The sequence below is a fragment of the Leptonychotes weddellii genome, chromosome 9 (genome assembly GCF_054177405.1).
Source record: "Leptonychotes weddellii isolate Sample4059 chromosome 9, ASM5417740v2, whole genome shotgun sequence".
NCBI lineage: Eukaryota > Metazoa > Chordata > Mammalia > Carnivora > Phocidae > Leptonychotes > Leptonychotes weddellii.
The window spans coordinates 27,678,552-27,699,624 of record NC_138377.1 but is presented as its reverse complement, the minus strand read 5'-3'; the positions used below and the strand labels follow the sequence as shown (position 1 = coordinate 27,699,624).

The 21,073-nt window shown below is 44.2% G+C and overlaps 2 protein-coding genes and 1 long non-coding RNA gene across 9 annotated transcripts in view; 1 reads left to right on the top strand and 2 right to left on the bottom strand.

Annotated features, from left to right (window-relative positions):
- The window catches only part of SLC8A3 (solute carrier family 8 member A3), a 132,041-nt gene extending 130,982 nt beyond the window's left edge, over positions 1 to 1,059 (bottom strand). For all 7 annotated transcript variants that reach the window (XM_081830322.1, XM_081830324.1, XM_006734471.3 and 4 more), the window contains exon 1: positions 699 to 1,059. The gene's annotated coding sequence lies outside the window, so the exon portion shown is untranslated. The remainder of the gene's footprint in view (positions 1 to 698) is intronic.
- A 547-nt stretch (positions 1,060 to 1,606) lies between these two features.
- Positions 1,607 to 7,400, top strand: LOC145723400 (uncharacterized). Its single transcript, XR_014148396.1, has 3 exons — positions 1,607 to 1,915; positions 2,467 to 2,637; positions 6,215 to 7,400. It is a non-coding gene; the product is annotated as an uncharacterized LOC145723400 (long non-coding RNA).
- A 1,089-nt stretch (positions 7,401 to 8,489) lies between these two features.
- Positions 8,490 to 21,073, bottom strand: part of COX16 (cytochrome c oxidase assembly factor COX16) — a 93,886-nt gene continuing 81,302 nt past the window's right edge. Inside the window, exon 5 of the mRNA XM_081830338.1 lies at positions 8,490 to 10,213. Within this exon, the coding sequence (XP_081686464.1) occupies positions 10,133 to 10,213 (81 nt within the window). The 3' untranslated portion in view covers positions 8,490 to 10,132. The remainder of the gene's footprint in view (positions 10,214 to 21,073) is intronic.

Genomic DNA, 21,073 nt, shown 5'->3' with positions numbered 1-21,073 from the left:
CGCGTGTGTGTGTGTGTTGGGGAGGGTGGCGGGGGTGGGTAGTTACACACCTCCCTTCTCTTCACCTGGCCGCGGCCCGCCCAGACCCCCGCGGTCCGGAGGGCCCAGGACGCGAGAAACCCTGCCTCTCCCCGCCCCCTTGGCCGCGGCGGGTCGGTGAGCCGGGGCTGCAGTTCCCGACCGGCGGCGGCGGAGTCCCGAGGTTGGGCGCGCGCGTGCGTGTGTGCACGCGGGCGCGCGCCGCGGGGAAACGCGCTCGGCTCCTAGCCCCCGACCCCGGCGGGCACTCACAGCCCCGGGAGCACCGCACGCCCCGGCCCCGCCAGCACACAGGCACACAGGCACACATGCACACATGCAGCCGGCCCGCGCCGCAGCGTTCAGTCTCCCCGGTGAGCACCCGCCGCCCCAGCGCACACACACGCCCCGGCGTCTCGTTCTGCCCACCCGGATCCCCCCAGACACTCTGCCACCATGCCCCCCCCAGCTCCGCAGACAAAACGTTCACTTTCCGAGGCACCCTCCCCCCACCTCTTGAGGCACTAAACCCACAGGAAGACAGCTCGTATGAATGATCTTGAGAAATAACTTAATTAACACCAGCATTCACAAGCGGGAACCCTCCCGGGGGCATCCTAAGCCCCCAGCCTCGGCCGCCCGCTGAGGGGGAAGGGCAGGAGGTTCACCCCATTACTCACCGTTTCCTCCCGGTCTCCCGAGCGGAGTGGCCAAGTGAGGGGGGAGAGGAAGGTGCGCGACGCCCCGCCGCCCGGCTGCTCAGCGGCCGCAGCGGCTCATCGCCCCCGCGGGCTGCCCGCCGGCCGCAGCCGCGTCCGGGGCATGTCAGTCGGCCTCCGCCGCCGCCCGCGGGGCTCGTGGGCTCGCAGCCTTCAGGGGGACGCGCGGGCTGCGGCCAGGGCAGGGGGCCTAGGGAAGAGCGGGGAGACCCTCCCGAGGACCCCCGGAGGAGCCCGGGCCGGGGCGCGGGCTCGGGAGTGAGCCCGGGGAGGCCCGGAGTCCCGGCCGCCGGCAGCGGGGGGATCCCTGCCGGGAGGGGCAGGAAGGCGGGCGGCTCGGCGCGCCCTGGCGGCTCGGAGGGACCCCGGCTCGCGGCCGCGTCGCCGGGGCTTTCCCGGGGCTGGGCGCGCGCCGGCTCTCCGCCTGGCACGCCGTCACCGCGGGGGACGTGTCGGCCTCGCCGCGCGGAGGGGACGCGCGGAGGGGCTGGTTTCTGGGCGAGCCGCGAGCTTTGCCCATTAAGCTGCAGCAAGAAGCCAAATCAAAAAGCCAATCTCCAAGCCTCCCAACCGAACGTCACCCTATCAGCTGGGAGCCAGGGAGCCGCACCGAATGACAAGCCGCGCATATTTATCCTCGCGCGCCGAGGGGGGATTTTCAGATAGCGTCCCGAGCAGCCGCGGGGAAGTGGACCTGCGCCTCGCGGCCCCCAGGCCCCGGAGGCCCCCTGCGGAGGGGAGCCCTCGCCCGCGGCCACCCACCCAATCGCCGGAGCCCGGCGCCCGGCTCCTCCCGGCCGGCGGCGGTCCCGAGACGGCGGCGCGTCCTGACCTGGATTCCGCGGAGTCCGGGGCTCCGGGCGGCGGGCGGGGAGGGCGGCCAGGCGGGCGCGCGGCACCGGCTTTCCTCTTGTCCTCGGGAGACGCCGCCTGCAATTCCGAAATTAAGTCTCCACCAACACATCTGTGGTTTTTAAATATAGCAGGGGACGATTACCCAGGCAGGGTCCACCCAGGCCTAAGGGAGGAGTTGAGGGGGATGGAGGTTGGCAGGGGAGGGAAAATAAAACTCCCTTTTCCCCCTCTTTTTTTCTTCTGTTCTTGGTGCAGGACTCAGTCTGTCATTTTCTCAACCCAAATCAAACAACAGCTTGCGAGAGACGCTTGGGTGAGCGCTGGTATGTTGGCTTTTGGGTTTTTAAGGCTAAAAATAAGAGGGGGCTGCCTCCCAAATTGCTGCTTACTCTGGGCCTGGAGCCTGGAGGAGAGATGGTCTTTTGATGCAGCAGCAGAACTAGGGTTTGGGGCTTGGCTCAGACAAAAGTGTACACACGTAGCCTGAAATCAGATGCCTGTAATTTCTTCTATATTTGTCAGGCGTGGTCCTGGAGGCATGAGGGTTGGGCAGGCCTCCCCTAAGAATGAGGTTTCATCTAGTTTATTGATGGCATTAGGCAGATCTAAAATGAGCATGGTGGCTGGCTGGTCCTTTGTAGAGGCACCGCTATGGATTCTGGGGCAGAATCACAAGGGTGGGAAGTTGTTCCTCTCAGGCCTCTCTGTTGCCTGAAGCAGGTCTGAGGGGCCAACAAGGAAGAATAATGCTTAGCAAGGATCAGTCCTCCTTAGGGCTGGCAGCCTTGCTAATGAATTTGATTGTATTATTTCATGTCATCCTCATAAAACTCCGTGAGCTAAGTACAATTACTAACTCCACATTCCTGTTGAGGAAACTGAGCCTTGGAGAGGCTAAAGAACCATCCCAAGGCCACAAGCAGCAGAACCAAGGATTGGAAGAAGGTGGAACCAACTGGAATTTCTCTGATAATCACAACCGTATGTGCAACTTCCAGGATCCCTGAGGGACTGTTCTGGAACAAGGTTTGGTGCGAAGAGACAGGTGGGTGTAGGAATTAGAAAGCGACTGAGCCTGGGATGATGTGAGTTCTTTCCTGATCCCTTGACTCAGTGCTCCTTCAGCAAATAATGTGGTGGTTTCCATCCTGAGTTTGAGTCCTTCGATGTGCTCCTAACTGAGCCTTGTGATCTCAGACCCCTGAACCTTCATGGCCCTTGAGTTCAGTTAAGGTTAGGGCCGAAACACTGAATCTGTAAGATTTCAATAACTTCTAAAGTTTGGGATTTCAGGATATGTCATTGGTGGGATTTTCCTTGTATTTGTTTCTATGGAGATCCACAAGGCTGACTGGTCTATAGTCAAGACCAAGAGATGGCTGGTGGGTGCATAAATTGGTATCACTTTTAGGAAGGGCACTTTTGAAAGATATATCAAATTCCTTAAAAAATATGAACCTCTTTTGACTCAGTAATTTTACTGGTAGAAATTTATTCTATGGCAATAATTAAGAATGTGCTCAAATACTTAGTTACAAAGATATTCCTGGTAGTGTTTATAATAGCAAAAATTTAGAAACATCTTAATTTTCAAACAGAATTGGTTGAGTAGATTGTGTTACATGACATAATGGTGTATTCTACCACTATAAAAATGCTGGTGCAGCATTCCATGTATTGACATGGAAAGGTTGCATGATATGTTATTGAGAGAGAATAAAAAACAAAACATAGAATGTGACACTCTGTGTGTGTGTGTGTGTGTGTGTGCGTGCATGTCCTAGTAGCATAAAAACACCAAAATGCTAATGGTAGTTATCTTTGGGTGGTGGGATTCCTAGTGATTTATTTTTCTGTTGAAATCAACTTTATTGAGGCATAATCTATATACAATAAAATTCACCTCTTTTTAAAAAGATTTTATGTATTTATTTGACAGAGAGAGAGAGATAGTGAGAGCAGGAACACAAGCAGGGGGAGTGGGAGAGGGAGAAGCAGGCTTCCCGCCGAGCAGGGAGCCCGATGCGGGGCTCGATCCCAGGACCCTGGGATCATGACCTGAGCCGAAGGCAGACACTTAACGACTGAGCCACCCAGGCCCCCTAAGATTCACCTGTTTTAAGTGCACAGGTTGATGGGTTTTGACAGTAGCACACACAAGCATAACAACCACAATCAAGATACAGAACATGTACGTCTCCCCTCAAAGGTTCCTAGCCCCTTGGCAGTTATCCCTCCTCCCCTCAAGCAACCATTGATCTGCTTTCTGTCACTATAGATTAGTTTTGCTTTTTCTAGAATTTTCTTCTTTGTGTCTATTTATAGCTCTTGCTATTTCTTCAAGGACCATTACCCATTCACTAAAACAACAACAGTGACAGTACACACAGAATTGGTTTTGTCCTTTTTCTAGAACTACCCAAAACTGACAGGCGCTTCATCTTCTTCTCACCTGTAGCAGGGTGTGGCCAGGCAGGAAGGTGGGAGGGGAGGGGAGCAGCTCAGCACATTCAACCACTGCTAGAGGCAGAGTGACTGGCGAGGGTTATCTGACTTCTGGGCAGGGTGTAAGAACCAGACCCAGTTCTGCGTTCTGAGCCTCTGTGTCCTCACCAGTAGCATGGAAGAAAAAATAGTAACAACAGTAACATCCACTGGTGGGGTTGGTGTGAGGGTTCCCTGAGATTACAGTTTCTGATACAGAGTAATTCTCAAATGTATGTTAATTCACTCTTTCTCCCCCTTACCCTGCTTGCCTCCCACTGGAAGCTCTGCAACCAACTCTCTCCTCTGAACACTGGACAGAGTCCCACTTTTTTCCCTTCTCTACTACATGCATACAGGGTTTAAAACAACAACAACAACAACAGTAATTCTGATGACAGTGTGCCTTCAGTTTCTGCCACTGTTTATTCCCTAATTTCTGGTTGTGGTCGGACTCAAGGAGATCACAGGAGAGCCAGCAAGCAGGCTATTTGTTGTCAGCAGCAGGAGCAAGACCCGCAGACTTCATTTTCAAGTTAGGAGGACACTGAGGCCAGAGAAGTGGGGGGATTCAACCCAATCACAGAGCTCACGCAGCAAAGACTGGTTGGAGTCTGTTACGGGCTGCACTGGGACCCCCTACCCCCAAACGCGTAGGTTGAAATGGTAACCTCCTGTACTTCAGAATGTGAGGGCCAAGAGATAATTGAGTTAGATGAGGTCATTAGTGTGGGCCCTAATCAAATGACTGGTGTTCTTATAAGAAAAGGACGAGGACACAGGTAGGCAGCGGGAAGACATGTGAAGACACACCAAGGAGGCAGCCATCCGCAGGCCGAGGAGAGAGGCTTCGGAAGAAATCAAACCTTCTGACGCCTTGATCTTGGACTTCTAGCCTCCAGCCTGTGAGGAAATAAATTTCTGTCGCTTGAGCCACCCAGTCTGTGGTATTTTGTTATGGCGGCCAGAGCAGACTCATACAGAATCCGAGTATTCTGGCTGATTCTCTGCAGGTTTGCTCTCTTCCAACTTCAAGGAGTTCCTTCAGGTTATTTGGAACCTTGAAACAACCTGGATTTTGGAATTTAACAAAAAGGAAGAAAACCAGGTTTTACTGGAAGCCTGCTGTCACACGGTGCTGTGCCCTTTTATGTGTGTTGCTTCGCTCTTTAGGTGTTTATGGACACCTTCAATGTGCCTGGCACGATTCTGAGTGCTGTGGACACAGCTACAGACAATGAAGGTAAAATCCCTGCCTTCATAGAACCTACATTCTAGAGGAAGAGACAGATGATAAACATGAATGAACAAAATACATGGGGCTGTGGAGAAACAATAAAGCAGAGGAGAAGGGTGAGGGGTTGCCAAGGGAGGGAGGGGAAATCCTTAGGCTTTTTAATTGAAGAGAGTTGGGGAGTTTGTCTTGGAAGCTTCAATGACAAAGAGGCAGTTGAGTGAGCACTCAAAGGAGGAGGGGGAGGGAGCCATGCTGATGCTTGAGGGAAGAAGGTTCCAGAACGGCAAACTCCAAGACTCCTAAGCAGGAGTATGCCAGATGTGTTCAGGAAAAATGTTATTTAGACCTCACGTCCACGTTGGGAGGTGCATAGCATCCCTTCATCTGGAGAAGAAGAAACCTCAAGTGGGAGAAGTCACTCCCATGAGGTCACCCAGACAAGAGCAGGTAATGCCCTTCTTTCTCCAGAGGCTGGGAGCACAATAGGGCAGATGGGGTGAATATGGAGAGCCCTCCACGTGGTTTCTTCTTTGTTAGGCCCCATTATTTACCGTTACGCCCCAGGGCTGCACAAGTTGGTGCCTCTCCAGACGCGGGGCCTCAAGCACTTCACCAGGAGCAGCCCTGCCTGCCCCTGCGGCCTTTAGCTCTGCTTGTCACAGGCATCGCTGTACCCAGGTGCCAGCCTTCCAGGGCCCTGGGACTATAAAATCTGAGAGCAGTTGAGGAGAGGCAGAAGCAGACCATCAAGCTGAAGCTTAAAGTAAGCTCTGGAGCAGCTCTGGAGGAGAGAGAGAAGTTTCACAAGGAATGTTTGATAGTAGGGTAGTTTAGTAAGATATAATTCTTCCCTATGGGTTATAGAATTGGTTTTTTCTTAAGATTTATTTATTTATTTTAGAAAGAGAGAGAGACTCTCAAGCAGACTCGGAGCTGAGCCCGGAGCTTGACACGGGGCTCCATCCCAGGACCCTGTGATCATGACGTGAGCCGAAACCAAGAGTCGGACGCTTAATCGACTGAGTCACCCAGGTGCCCATATAATTCTTAACCTTCTTATAATTTGTATTTCCAAAATTTTTCACTTAATTATTTTTCTATTTTTCCTTTATTAAAATTGCCTATCGAAGTAGAGCACACATACAGACAAGTGCACAAGTCGTAAGTATAAGCTCAAAGAATTTTCACAAAGTGATTATATTTCATTGAATCATCACCCAGGACAGTAAGTATGACTAATGTCCCAGGTACCCCTCAGGTACCAGCCACGTCCTCCTCCTCTTCAAAGGTACCTGCTCTCCTGACTTCCGAACCGCTACCTGAGTTTTATGTGATTTTTGACCTTTGTATAAACGGAAGCATAAAATGTACTATTGTGTCTGCTCACAGCGTGTCTGTAAGGTTTATCCAAAGTGTGTGTAGCAGCAGTTTGTTGCTTTTCTTCGCTGTAGTGTTTCCATTGGGTGCATACGCCACAATTTAATTTTTTATTCTGTTCATGATTGACGTCTAAGTTGTTTCCAGTTATTTTTTTTTTTTACTATTTTGAATAATGCTGCTATGAACATTTGCATGCATGTGTTTTGGTTCACATATGTACTCGCTTCTCTTGGGTCTGTACCTCAGGATGGACTTGCTGGCTCGTGAGGCATGTGACTATGCAGCTTTAATTGATAATGATAGTCTTCAGTTGGTGGTACCAATGACTCCTTCCCCTCCCAGCACTGTTGCATCACATTGTTGGCAGTGCTGAGTATTATCAATCTATTTAATTTTAGCCATGCTGGTGGGTGTGTATTTAATTGTGGCTTTCATTTACATTTTCCTAGTGACTGTGAAGTGGGAACTTTTTCCTATATGTATTCCCCTTTGGATATCCTCTTTTGTTAAGTGTCCAGTCAAGTCTGTTGCTTATTTTTCTAGAGGGTTGTCTGTCTTTTTCTTATTGACCATGTGAGGGTTCTTTACGTATTCTGGATACGAGTCCTCCGTCATTGCATGCGTTGCAGCTGTCTCCTCCCAGTCTGTGGCTTGCCTTTTCATTCTCTTAATTGTGTCTTTTGATGAATAAAATTTTTTACTTTTAATGTAGCACATTTGTCTTTTTTGCTTTATCCTAAGTGCTCTACAATCCTTCGTCTATCCAAGGCCATCAAGATATTTTTCTGTGCTATCTTCTAGAATTCTTATTTTTATGTTTCAAATTTAGATCTATAATTCTTCTAGAATTTTATTTTTTATATGTTTTTATTTTAGTATATTTGACATACAATGTTACATTAGTTTCAGGTGTACCACGTAGTGATTCAACTTCTCTATATGTTATGCTATGTTCACCACCAGGGTAGCTGCCATCTGTCACCATACAATGCTATTACATTATCATTGACTATATTCCCCGTGCTGTGTCTTTTATTCCCGTGACTTATTCATTCCATAACTGGAAGCTTGCATCTCCCATTCTTCCTCACCTGTTTTTGTCCATCCCCCCACCCACTGCCCTTCCCTCTAGCAACCATCATTTGTTCTCTGTATTTATAGGTCTGTAGAATTACCTTTTTATTTAATGTGAAGAAGGGATGAAATTCCATTTTTTTCCATATGGACATACAGATGACCCAGTACAATTTGTTGAAAAGAGATCATTTCCCCTGCAGCATCACCTTTTGTTACAAACCAAGTATTTGTGTATGTATTGGGTCTGTTTATGTGTTTGTCTGTTATTGTGTATGTATTGGGTCTGACTCTCTAGTTGGTTTTATTGGTTTATTTTTCTCTTCTTTTATTCACATACGTCTTAATTGCTGTAGCTTGGAAATCTTGATATTTAGTGCAGTGAGTGTTTTTGCCTTGTTCTTTTCATGAATATCTTGGTTATTCTTGGCCCTTTGCAATTACATATAAATGTTAGAATCAGTTCATCAGTTTTCACAAAAAATGCCTGCTGGAATATTAAGATGGCACTGAATCTATAGATCAATTTATTTTTATTTTTATTTTTTTTAAAGATTTTTATTTATTTGACAGAGAGAGATACAGCGAGAGAGGGAGCACAAACAGCGGGAGTGGGAGAGGGAGAAGCAGGCCTCCCGCGGAGCAGGGAGCCTGATGCGGGGCTCGATCCCAGGACCCTGGGATCATGACCTGAGCCGAAGGCAGACGCTTAACGACTGAGCCACCCAGGCGCCCCTGAATCTATAGATCAATTTAAAGAGAATTGACATCTTTATAATATTGAGTCATTTGACCCATGGACATGGGCTATCTATTTCTTTAGGTCATCTTTAAATTCTCCCAGTAATGTTCTAAAATTTTCAATGTATTGGTCTCACACATATTTCTTTAGATTTATTCCTAGGTATTTAGGTTTTTTGATACCAAGTAAGTGGTATTGTTCTCATTTTGTTGTTAAACAAAAATTTGTTGTTAAACAAAATTTTATGTTAAATTTTTTTTTAAAGATTTTATTTATTTATTTGACAGAGAGAGAGAGAGCATAAGCAGGGGGAGTGGCAGGCAGAGGCAGAGGGAGAAACAGGCTCCCCACAGAGCAGGGGGAGCCCGATGCGGGACTCAATCCCGGGACCCCGGGATCATGCCTTGAGCCAAAGGCAGTTGCTTAACCAACCTAGCCACCCAGGCGCCCCTATGTTAAATTGTTTTTACAGGAAATAAAACACAACTGATTTTTGTGTACTTTGTATACAGTGACAGCGCTAAAATTTTTAGTTCTCATAGTTGTAGATTTTGCCTTTTTACTCATTTTCCTTATACATAATCATGTTTACAGATTTCTTCCTTTCAAATCTTTCATTTCTGCACTGGCTAAGATATCAAATACAATGGTAAATAGAAGTGGACATAGTGGGAATCTCTCTTTTTTTTTCTTTATCTTAATGGAAATGGTTTCAATATTTTCCCATTAAATATGAGGTTTGATATATGTTCTTCGTAGAAAATCTTTATGATATTAAGGAAATTACCTTCATTTCCTAGTTTCTTAAAGTTTTTTGAAAAATCATAAACTTGCATTGAATGTTATCTAATGCTTTCTTTACATCTATTGAGATGATTGTATGAAAATTTTCCTTAATCTGTTAAAGTGGTAAATTATATGGACTCATTTTCTTTTTTTTTAAAGATTTTATTTATTTATTTATTTATTTTGAGAGAGGGAGAGAGAGAGTGTGTGCGCACACGCAGATAGGGGGAGGGGCAGAGGGAGAGAGAGAGAATCCGGAGAGCAGACTCCACACGGAGCCTGACAAAGGGCTGGATCCCATGACCCTGACTGAGATCATGACCTGAGCCAAAATCAGGAGTCATACGCTTAACTGACTGAGCCAACCCAGGTGCCCCTATGGACTCATTTGCTAATGTTAAACCAACTTTACATGTCTGAAATAAAGGTATTTGGTTGTGATGTACTATCCTTTTATGTGTATTATTAGATTTGGTTTGCTTACAATTTGTTAAGGATTTCTGTATCTATATTCATGGTAGAGATCGGTCTGCAATTTTCTGTTCTTGTAATGTCCTTGTCTGATGTTTTTCACAAATTTGTCTTTTCATAGAACCATATAGAGTGTTCTTGGTCATGAGGATCCCTATTCATCCAGGTTCCTTGGTCTCAGTTTGGCGTTCACAACTTCTCTCTTCCCTCCCAGTGCACCATGACCTTGAGAATACTCAAAGGGATAGAAGAACTTTGTTCATCTTCTAAGCAGGAGAACAGGTCTCTTTAAGAGGAGCCCCTGATTTTCATGCCTTTGAAGTTTCTCTCTTTCTTGCTGTGTTCTTCCATCCCAAATGGGCCTCCCTAAATGTCTGTGGGAAGCATCAGCCAGGTGGAAAGGGCTGCTCTTGGACTCTGTTTCTGCCAGTGGCAGGTGGACGACAGCTGGCGTGGAATAAAAAGAATAGCTTGTCAGTATTAAAGCATTCTCTTTGCCCTCTCCCTCAGACACTTACACCTTCTTTTCTAACCACAAGTTACAATAATGGGGGCGTGGAGCCCAATGCGGGGCTTAAGTTCACGACCTTGAGATCAAAACCTGAGCTGAGATCAAGAGTCAGATGCTTGACTCTTACAGAAATTCTTGAACATGTCACTAATGTCCTTAAGTGATTTTGGAAATGTTGTAGTAATTATACTTTTAAATAATATTTCTGTCCTGTTGTCTGTCTCCTCTTCTTTTAGAACCCCAATTACAGGGATGTTCAACTGTGTTAGTATGCCCCACATTTCTTTTATGCCCTTGTCTGGGTTTTCTCTTCTTTTTCATCTCTATGTTTTAGTGTAGGTATTTTATACCGACCTTTCAGTTCACTAATTTCCATCTGCTCTTTTTTTAGTAGATTCCAGGTTTTTGCTGAAAATTGCCATCTTACTATCTATTGATCACGGCTCTCTTCCAGTCTGGATATGATACCTCCAAAATCTAGATCTCCTGTAGGTCTATTTCTAGATCTTGTTCTCCTTCCTTCTTCCCTCCCTCCTCCTCCTCCTCCTCTCCTCCCCTCCCCCTCCCATTCTCTCTCTCCCTCTCTCGCTTTCTGTCTCTCCTTCCCTCTCCTCCCCCCCCCCCCGCCCGTTTTTCTTGTTTCTGGGAATGCCTGGTGTTGGGTTTGGGGGTTTTTTTTGGACTGAATACTAACATTATGTATGAAGAATCGTACACATTTTGAGTGTACAATTTGAGTCTCTGTATAATATTAGCTTTTTTAGAGGGAATTACTTTTGATTTGGGTAGGCTTTTAGGATAGAGATGAATTATCTTAATCTTGTCTGCATGTGAGTTTATTTGAGACTGTTCCCTGCTGTTGCAGCAGTGGTCTATTTCTGGTCACCTCTGTTTCCCAAGGCTCACCTCCATGGTGAGACACAATCCCAATTTTTTTGTCTCCACGTAGATTAGCCTGCTCAAAATTCTACTTAATATCTCCATCTTTTAGTTGCTATGTTCTGCTTAGCTTTTCAGTAGACCAGAGTTTATGGGTCTGCAGGTGCTTCGAGGAATAATGCACTAGAGAATTTCAGCTCACTTGTCAATGCTTTCCTTTCCTCTGGTTTTTTAATGCTTTGAGTCCTTACTGCCTTGGTAGCTCTGTTATCATCAAACCATAGCTAGAAGTGCAGATCGCTTAGTTGTTTTTGTTTTTGTTTTGTTTTTTTAAAGATTTTATTTATTTATTCATGAGAGACAGAGAGAGAGAGAGAGGCAGAGGGAGAAGCAGGCTCCCAAGGAGCAGGGAGCCCAATGTGGGACTCGATCCCAGGACCCTGGGATCATGACCTGAGCCGAAGGCAGACGCTTAACCATCTGAGCCACCCAGGCGCCCGCTTAGTTGTTTTTTTTAACACAAAAGAAATACATGCTTGCTCTAAAAAATTAAATAATACAGACATATACAAGGAACAGTTTAATAAATCCCCTTTCCCAATCTGTCTCCTTTACTGAAGTAACTAATATTGAGGTCTGCTGAGTATCCTTCCATTCTTTCTTTATACTCACATATACCAATATAGAGGTTGCTAAAGACAATTAGTTTGGGTTTGTTTTATAAAAATGGTATCACGCATACACGATTCTGCAATTTGCTTTTTACTTAGAACTCCATCAATGCATAAAAAATGTATTTAGAAAAATAAGTGCATAATATTCCATACTATATATATATGTCATATTTATTAAATCATTCTCCTGTTGCTAGACATTCAAGTGGTTTCTATTTTTTTAACCACATAAATGCATTATTACTTTCTCAATTTTTGCCAATCTACTATGTGAAATATGTATTTAATTTTACTCCAAGATATTCAAAGAATTTAAAAAATATGTTTATTGGCCATGTGCATATACTCCTTTGAAAATTCTTGTGTCTATCCTTTGCCCGTTTTCCTACTGTTATCAAATTTGTAAGAATACTCAATATAATAAATGATATAAACCCCTCATTTGTCACATACGTTGCAAATACTTTCCCAACGCCTGTTTGCTTTTTAAAATGTTATTTATGGTATCTTTTCTTATGTGAAAGTTTTAATTTTTACATGCATAAAATGCCCACGTTTTTGTTATGACTTCTACACCTTATGTTTTAAGGCTTCCCCACTACAAATGTTTTCCTAAAGTTGATTTCCTAAAATGTTATATTCTACATTTAGATTTTTAATTTATCTAGAATTTTTTTGAACACGGTATGCTGCACGGGTCTAACCTATTTTCCTTCAGATGCCAATTCTATCAGTGTAATTTATTAAATAAACTACCCTTTTCCACTTGGTCAAATATTAAGACTCATATCCAGTAGAATCAATTCTGGATTCTGTTTCATTGACCTCTTTGTCTATTATTGTGCCAAGCCCATCATTTTTTACTTATTTATTTATTTATGTTAAATAAACTATCTTTTAGAGCAGTTTTAAGTTCACAGCCAAACTGGGCAGAAAGTACAGAGAGTTCCCATATACCCTCTTACACGTATTTTTTGTTACATTAGATATAGAGCAAATTGTTTTATCACTCATCCATCTTTCTGTTAGAATTTATTAAGTACTCTCAGCTATTCCTCCATTGACCTTTAAAATCATCATATATGATCATCATATAAAGTAGGATTCTGGTTGACATTTCATTAAATATATAAATTAATTTGGGAAGGGCAGGCACTGTTAGGACATTCTAGCATTCTTAATTTTTTTTAATTTTTAAAGATTTATTTATTTATTTGAGAGAGAGAGCATGTGAGTATGCAACCATGGTTGGGGAGAGGGGCAGAGGGAGAGGGAGAAGGAGAAAAGCAGACTCCCCACTGAGCCAGGTGCCAGATGTGGGGCTCAATGGGGGGCTCAATCCCACAACCCTGAGATCATGACCCCAACGGAAATCAAGGAAATCAAGAATCAGACGCTTAACCGACTGAGCTACCCAGACATCCCTCTATCATTCTTAGTTGTCACTCCACTTAGATATCTTTTTTTCACATTTTAATAAGGTTTTATAGTTAGTTATTTAGGTCTTTTGCCTTTCTTGTGAATTTTACTTCTAGACATTTTACAGTTTGGTTTTTTATTAAAAATGGGATTTCCTCCCTCCTGACATTCAAATTTCTGTTGATTAAAAGTAAAACTACTAATTTTTGTATTTTAATTTTGTGTCCAGTTCCCTTATTCAATTTTTTTTTTTTTTTGAGAGACAGTATGTGCTAGTTGGTGGGGGGGGCGGGCAATGGGAGAGGGAAAGAGGGAATCTCAAGTGGGGCTCCATCTCATGACCCTGAGATCATGACCTCAGCTGAAATCAAGAGTCAGATGCTTAACTGACTATGTCACCCAGGCACTCCACCTTATTCAATGATTTTAATAACAATAACAAGAACTACCAATGGGCTAGGCATTATTTTAAGTTTTTTATGTGTATTAGTTCATTTAATCCTCCATATTTCTAAAAGCTAGATACTATTATATCAGTTTTACAGATGAGGAAACTGAGACCTAAGGTAGAATTTCTTAGTCTTTCTAGGAAAACAATCTTCTAATCTGAAAATTTTACTGTTTACCAATATTTATAGTAATTGTTTCATTTTATTTCCTTATTGTATTGGCTAAAACTTATAAAACAGTATGGAATAACAGAAGAAATAATAGGCATTTTTTTTCCTCTTCCTGATTTTAATAGAACTGATATGAAGAGAAATTATAGGCAAACCCAAATGTACACTGGTAATCTGATAAAGAATTATCTGTTTGCAAATAACGATATAACAATAATAATGGAACAAAAGAAAAAATAAAGGGATTTAGATGTGCAAGTATCTTCCATCCTTAAAGAAACCCTTGGTCAATCCCACACCCTGTTAGGACTTTTTCCCTCCATAAGTAATAGAGTACCCACCCAACAGCAGTTTAAGCCATAAGAAGCCCCAAAGAAAGTGATCTCAGGGTAATTTAGCAGCTCAGCAACGTCATTAAGAATGGGAGAACTTTCTGTAATTGCTGTTCAACTGTCCTTGGCATGTTTGACTTTTCCCATCATGTTTGTAACTTTAGGATCATGAGATGGTAGCCAAAGGTCCACAGTTGGTAAGGGGGTTTAATTCAGGACTACCTGTTCCATTTTGTTAGGGGAGAAAAAGTTTTCACATTGCCAAACTAAGTGTCAGAGATGAATTGGGCTTCACAAGAACTCCAGCAGCCATGAGGTTGCCATTGTGGGCTTTTCTGGGTCACTGCCTTTGAACACTAGTTGTGGTCTCTGAGGTTCAGAAGCTAGGTCCAGATGGGAAAGAACATGTTTCTGTTACGATAAAGAGCGAAAGGGAAAGAAATCCTGCCATTTGCCACTACGTAGATGAACCTGGAGGGCATTACGCTAAGTACTGGCAAATACTGTATGATTTCACTTATACGTAGAATCTTAAAAAGTGGACCCCACAGAACCAGGGAGTAGAGTGGTGGTTGCTGGGAGCCGGGGGATATAGGGAAATGTCGGTCAAAAGGTACAAACTCAGTTACAGGAAGAGTAAGTTCTGGGGATCTAATGTCCAGCCTAGTGACTACAGTAAATAATACTGTACTATATGCTTGAAATTTGCTAAGAGTAGATCTTAAGTGTTCTCACCACTGAAAAACATAATCATATATTGAATCATCACATCGCACACCTTAAAAAATCACACTGTACAATGTAAATATATACAATTTCTATTTGTGGACTCCACCTCAATAAAGCTGGCCAAAAAAAATTTTTTTTTTTTCAATATAAAGAGCGCAGTGGAGACACCCAGAGAAAGGCGGAGGCTCCGAGGCGATCCCGCGAGGAAACGCTGAAGGCAAGAACCGGCCGGCGGCGTGAAAGGGCGGCGCGTGACGTGGGCGGGGTGCGCGCGCCGCTGCGCAGTGACCCCCCGCGCCGGGCCGGGGGACCAAAGCCAGGGGCACTCACGCGGGGCCCGAGCGAGCGGCGGTCCAGCTGCCACAACAGCACCTTCACAGCTGAGGTGAGGGCGCCGACTCGTCCGTTCCGTCACTCGTGGCGCACTTCTTACTGAACGCCATCGCCACGCGGCCGCGTTGTGGGGGGAGACTCGCCCGCCCGCAGGACCAGGTTCTCCCCTCCGTGTGCTTCCATCAGAGCCCGCAGGGGCATCATCAGCGCCTTCTTAGCAAACTTCAGATGAAAATAAGTGGTGTGACGACGACTCAAGCCAGGGGCAAGGCCGGAGAGCGGCTGTGGTGGGGACGTGTTGGCGGCCATGTCGGCGGCCATGTCGCTGGGCTCCTCCGCTGAGGGCGCTCCGAGAGCAGCGACTTCCAAGGCGGGGCCGGCCAGCCTGGCGCCGGCTGAAGGAGCCGGGAGGGCTCGTCCGGGCCCCTGGAGCCAGGCCGCCTGGGGTCCCCGGGGCCGTTAGCTTGATCTTCTCTACATACTGCCTCCCTGAGATACCAGGCCGTGCTGCCCCTGGGGGGTGAGCCGGCCTCTTCCCGCGCAGGGCTGTGTCCCTCTGCCGGGGCTCCCTCGCCCACCTGCCAGGTGCTTGGCCTCTTGCATGGCGGTTTGCCCACACTTGAGAAGTCAACAGGGCTAAAAAGAACGGAGTCTGGGCTGGAGCACAGTGATTAATCTGCTGAATTCCGCAGAGAGCCGGGAGCGGCAGGGAGACAGAACAGGCCCCAAGCACCCTGGGCCGTCTCTTCCGGGAGAAGTCATCACAAAACTTCTCGTCTTGTTCTATCGATTCTTCTCCCTTTGCACTTCTCCATGTGAAGAAAACAGCTCATGAAAGGTTTGCTCCTTCTCACGATGGCGACTGCACCAGCTGTTGTCACAGCATCTTCCTCTGTGATGCTGATTTAAAGAAGAGAGAGAAGAAACCCAGTGCTGTTTACCTGATTATAAGGACAGTATTTGCGGTTGGGAAATTACACACGCAGAGAAGTATGAGGAAAAATCACCCACTTATCACCACCTAGAGATAACTATTATTAAGGTTTTTCATTTTATGTAACTATACAGTTAATATATATTTGGGTCTACCTGAGGTCATTTGGTAGCTACAGTTCTGTATCCTAATTTTAAATGCAGCATGAGTTAGCAATCGCTTTCCCACTGACGGTCCCCAGCCATACCAAGGGAAATAAGGCAGAGAGAGGCTGGGGTGGGCAAAAGCCAAAATTCTATCCCACGTGGTTGTTTTCTGAGGTGAACACTGTGACGTGACAACCTTGGTAGTTTCCCGGTTTTCCTCCCCAATTCATAAGAGGATGTGGTAGGAGGAGAACAGCAGAGACCCAGAGACGCAGGGACCGGTTTTTAGAGCAGATGACTTTCTTTGGTGTGGAGCTGTCGGTCAGACTTGCTGCTGTGCCTGATACATTGCTGAGGAACGTACACGTACACACCCACCCAAATGGCATTTTAAAAAATTTTTGACCACCGGTATCATGGCACATATCCTGAATTTGCCCTAGTAAGTGGGCCTTTCTAACCAGGGAACTTGGCCGATTCGTAGTCCTAAGTGATAAGGAGAGCTGTCTTCAGTGAAGACACTATCAGAGATGAACTGTTCTCTGCCTGACTTGGAACCACAACCTCAGCTGCCTCCTCCATTTCACGGCGCGTGAGGCTCACAGGAGCCTCTTAATGGTATTTGTCATGAGTTCAGCCTATGGAAAATTTTAGTCAGCTTTTGTATACTTGCAATTTGGGTGTCTTTGTTATCTCTTTCATTCTTACTGTGGCAAAGCTAAAGCAGGAGCCAAACGTAAGCCCAACCCACTTCTTGACCAGCCCTAATCGTAGCATGTATGTAACTTTATTGTCCTTGCTTACTTATCAGACTGCAGAGGGTCACATGAGGAACCAATATCACATGAGGAGCAGGCACTCTTAGCTGCCTGTCCAACAGTCATTTCCTCCTCCTTCAGCCTTGAACACAGTAAGAGGGAAAGAGCCAAAAAAGCACTGAAAAGGTAGAAATGAAAAGGCTGAATAAATATAAATTGTGGCTGGTCTAAGCCAGTCATGGGAATCTTAAAACCCTTTGCCAGATACTCACTTTTCAGCCTCCCTTGCTGTTTGAGATGGCCATGTGATCCAGTTCCCATGATGGGCATAGGAAAAAAATCTGGAAAAGACTTCCTTCCTGACAAATAGGAAAGGTGTTTTTCCTTTGCCCCCTTTTTCTCATCTTTGAATGTAGAATGAAGACCTAATGCCTAGAGCTGTGGTAGCCTAGCCATCTGGTGACAGTGAGGTGACAGCATGAGGGTGAAAAGCCACCGGGCCACCAGGCTCAGGATGCTGATGCTGAAGTGTGAAAAGGAACTGGATCCCTGGTGACATTTTTGAGTTACTAGTCAACCCTAGAATTGCCCACTTCGGGAATCTTTCTTAAGAAGCAAGAAAATTTCTTACGGTTTAAGGCACTCTTTCTTGCAGGTGAAACTATCCTAATTGATACGTGCCAAGGATGGCCAAGGCATGAGAGGCTCAACTTTTCTGAAAGGCCATGTCAATATTGTAGTAACTGCTAAACTACAAACCAACAAATTCAATGTCAGGAGTTGACCAGTTGGGTGAATAAGATGCATTTTTCTTTCAACTTGTGGAAACTTTCCAGAAGATGGACAGATTAAGATGAGGGAGTGGGCAAAAAGGAATCATCCAGAACCTGTACTCCACAATCCTTGAGTACAATTAATGTGGCATACTTTTTAAATGTGTTTTCTGTTAAGCCTAAAACATGCTGGTATTAGTATGTATGTTTTTTAAAACGCCTAATAGAGAAAAGTTAACCGACGTAGTACACAAACCGGGAATCAGACTCACAAATACAGACCTCTCAGAGTTTGGTGGGCACGAAGGAACAGCATGAGATTTAGCTTGAGCATGAATTCATCCCAGAGTCAATGGTACAAAGTAATGTGTACTCAGGATCAAAGGAAATTAGAAATACCTCTTGATTTCAGCTACTTTATAACAAAATATCTTAGTTTCCATCTGTTTTTAATGAGTGGTTATTCATTTTGCAGATTCATTCACTGACAGTTTTAAATGGTCATCTTCCTCACAGCATCTAAAATGTTGTTGGGTCTATACAAAAATTGAATTATGGAATCTCTTCAGGAATATGGTGTTAAGGAAAGTTCCTGAACTTTGAAGTCAGACTAACAAGAATTCAAATTTTCTGCTAGTAACTAGCTATGAACTTGGACATATTACTTTACTCGTTTGAGCCTCATTTCCTAAATAAGGATAATAATACCCATCACAAATTTAAGTAAAGAATGTAAAGTACAGAACACATAGTAGATGTTGATAATAATAGCTTCTCTGTCAGTTAGGGTCTAATAAGAAATAGATGGAATATACAAATTAGGATGTTTTAACATTTTTTCCCCCTGACAAATGGATTTATTTCCCAAAGTGGGCAGTACTTAGGGGAACCACATCTAGGAAAAATTCCCAGGTTAAACAAACGAAGCTGCTGTCTAAATTTAATTCACAAGGGTGTTTATCACCTCATTGTTGTCTTAGCGAAAACCAGGAAACAATCCAGATGTCTGAGTATAGGGAATTGATTACATTCATACAGCTGAATACCATAAAACCAATAAAAATAGCATTGTAAAAGTAAATGTATTGACACCAAATATATTAGTAGTATAGTGCTACATGAAAGAACAGATTTTAAGATATTATAGAGAGTAGAATCTATTTTGTTAAAATTATATTTACAATCTAAATTTATATCTAGATATTATTTAAAGCCAGACCTTTAAGATTCTTTAGGAATCTTTTATAAACTGCCAGCCTTTTTTTCAGTCCTCAAAGAGGTTAGAGAGTTGATTTCACATCTTTGGGGGGAGTTGGGGGGTATCACCCTTAACATGATTCAGATGATTAGATGGAGTGGCCAGTCTTGTGTTTGGTAATAGGCCCTCTCGAGTGTGTTTGCATCAGAGCTGTCTCTGAGACTCTGTAACTTCTTTGGGGTGGGGTTCAAGGTGAAGGTGGGAAAAATGCTGTTGCCTGCCTGTGTGAATTTAGCGAGCACTGCCTTGCCAAGTGTTGCTTGTTCCCTTTTTGGTAATCGTGTGCAAGATATCTAGAGCTGGGAAACGGAAAACTGCAGGAAGGCTAGGGGGCAGGATCTTCCCTTTAGAATAGAAACTATAAAAAGTAATTGGACTGGCTGTGGTTTAGCTCATTGTGAGCTGGATGATTGATGTCCATGTGTGGAATTACTTAGGACACAATAACCCAGAAAGCACAGCTGCTGGACTATTGTGATCTGCTCTCATTGTCTGGCTGGGGCTACACCTCTGAGGGTGGAGAGATGAAGTTTCCCCTCCAGCAGGGGATGCAAACTGAAGTGGTTACAGGGTGACAAGCAGTAATGACAATAATAGAAAACATGCATGCCAAAAAGTGTTCTAAGGGTTTTACTTGAATTATCACTTTAAATCCTCAAAAAACCTTATGGAGAAGACACTATTATTCATGTAATTTTATAGACTGAAGAAACGTATACATAGAGGTTAAGGAACTTGTCCAAAGTTAAGGAGCAGGTGAGTAGCAGAGATGGAATTTGAACCCCCGTCTGGCTGCAGAGTCAGACTCTTACATTATGGTCTGCTGCCTCTTTGAAGTGAGTGTAATGTCCTTGAATGAAGCTGGCTGGACATAAGCAAAAGGGAGAAGGGGAATGGGGCAAATTGGAGATGAATGTCCTGCCTGGACAGACAGCTACTGGTTAGCCACTGCTACTGTGGAGGAAGGTGGGCCCAGTGTTTCCACATCATCCAAGTTCTCAAGAGAAAACAAACCTGGATTCCTAATTTTAGAGTACACTCCTGGCCAAAACACACACATATGTGCACATGTGTGTACATGCACGCTCATATTACCATGGACCAGTAATTTCTGAACCCTGTATTAAAGCAAATGGACATTTCCATGTTCAATCATCCCCCAAAAAGGAGAGAGCTGAGTAGATGAACCTTAGATGGGAGGAAGGAAAAAAACTCCACCATTTATTATGTTGTCATTTTAGGCAAATTAATTTATGTCTCTGAGCCTCCGTTTTTCTCATCCATAAGTTGGAGGGGAAAACAGTATTATCCCTAGGGTTTGGGGGGTTAAATGGGGTGACCAACTTTTTAAAGTGCCAACCTGGGACTTTATCAGCCATATCAGACTAAAATATATGTAATATATAGTATGTATTATAAATGTATATAATAAGTTTATTACATACGATGTATAATCATAATTAGCATAATTATGTTTTATTTAACAAAAAAATTTGGAAAAGAGGTGTTTATTTGAAATTATACATCATTCTGTATTATTTACTTTTTTCTTTTTTAAATTTTATTTTATTATGTTATGTTAATCACCATACATTACATCATTAGTTTTTGATGTAGTGTTCATTGATTCATTGTTTGCGTATAACACCCAGTGCTCCATTCAATATGTGCCCTCTTTAATACCCATCACCAGGCTAACCCATCCCCCCACCCCCTCCCCTCTAGAACCCTCAGTTTGTTTCTCAGAGTCCATTGTCTCTCATAGTTCATCTCCCCCTCGATTCCCCCCCTTCATTTTTCCCTTCCTACTATCTTCTTCTTTTTTTTAACATATAATGTATTATTTGTTTCAGAGGTACAGGTCTGTGATTCAACAGTCTTAACAATTCACAGCAATCACCATAGCACATACCCTCCCCAATGTCTATCACCCAGCCACCC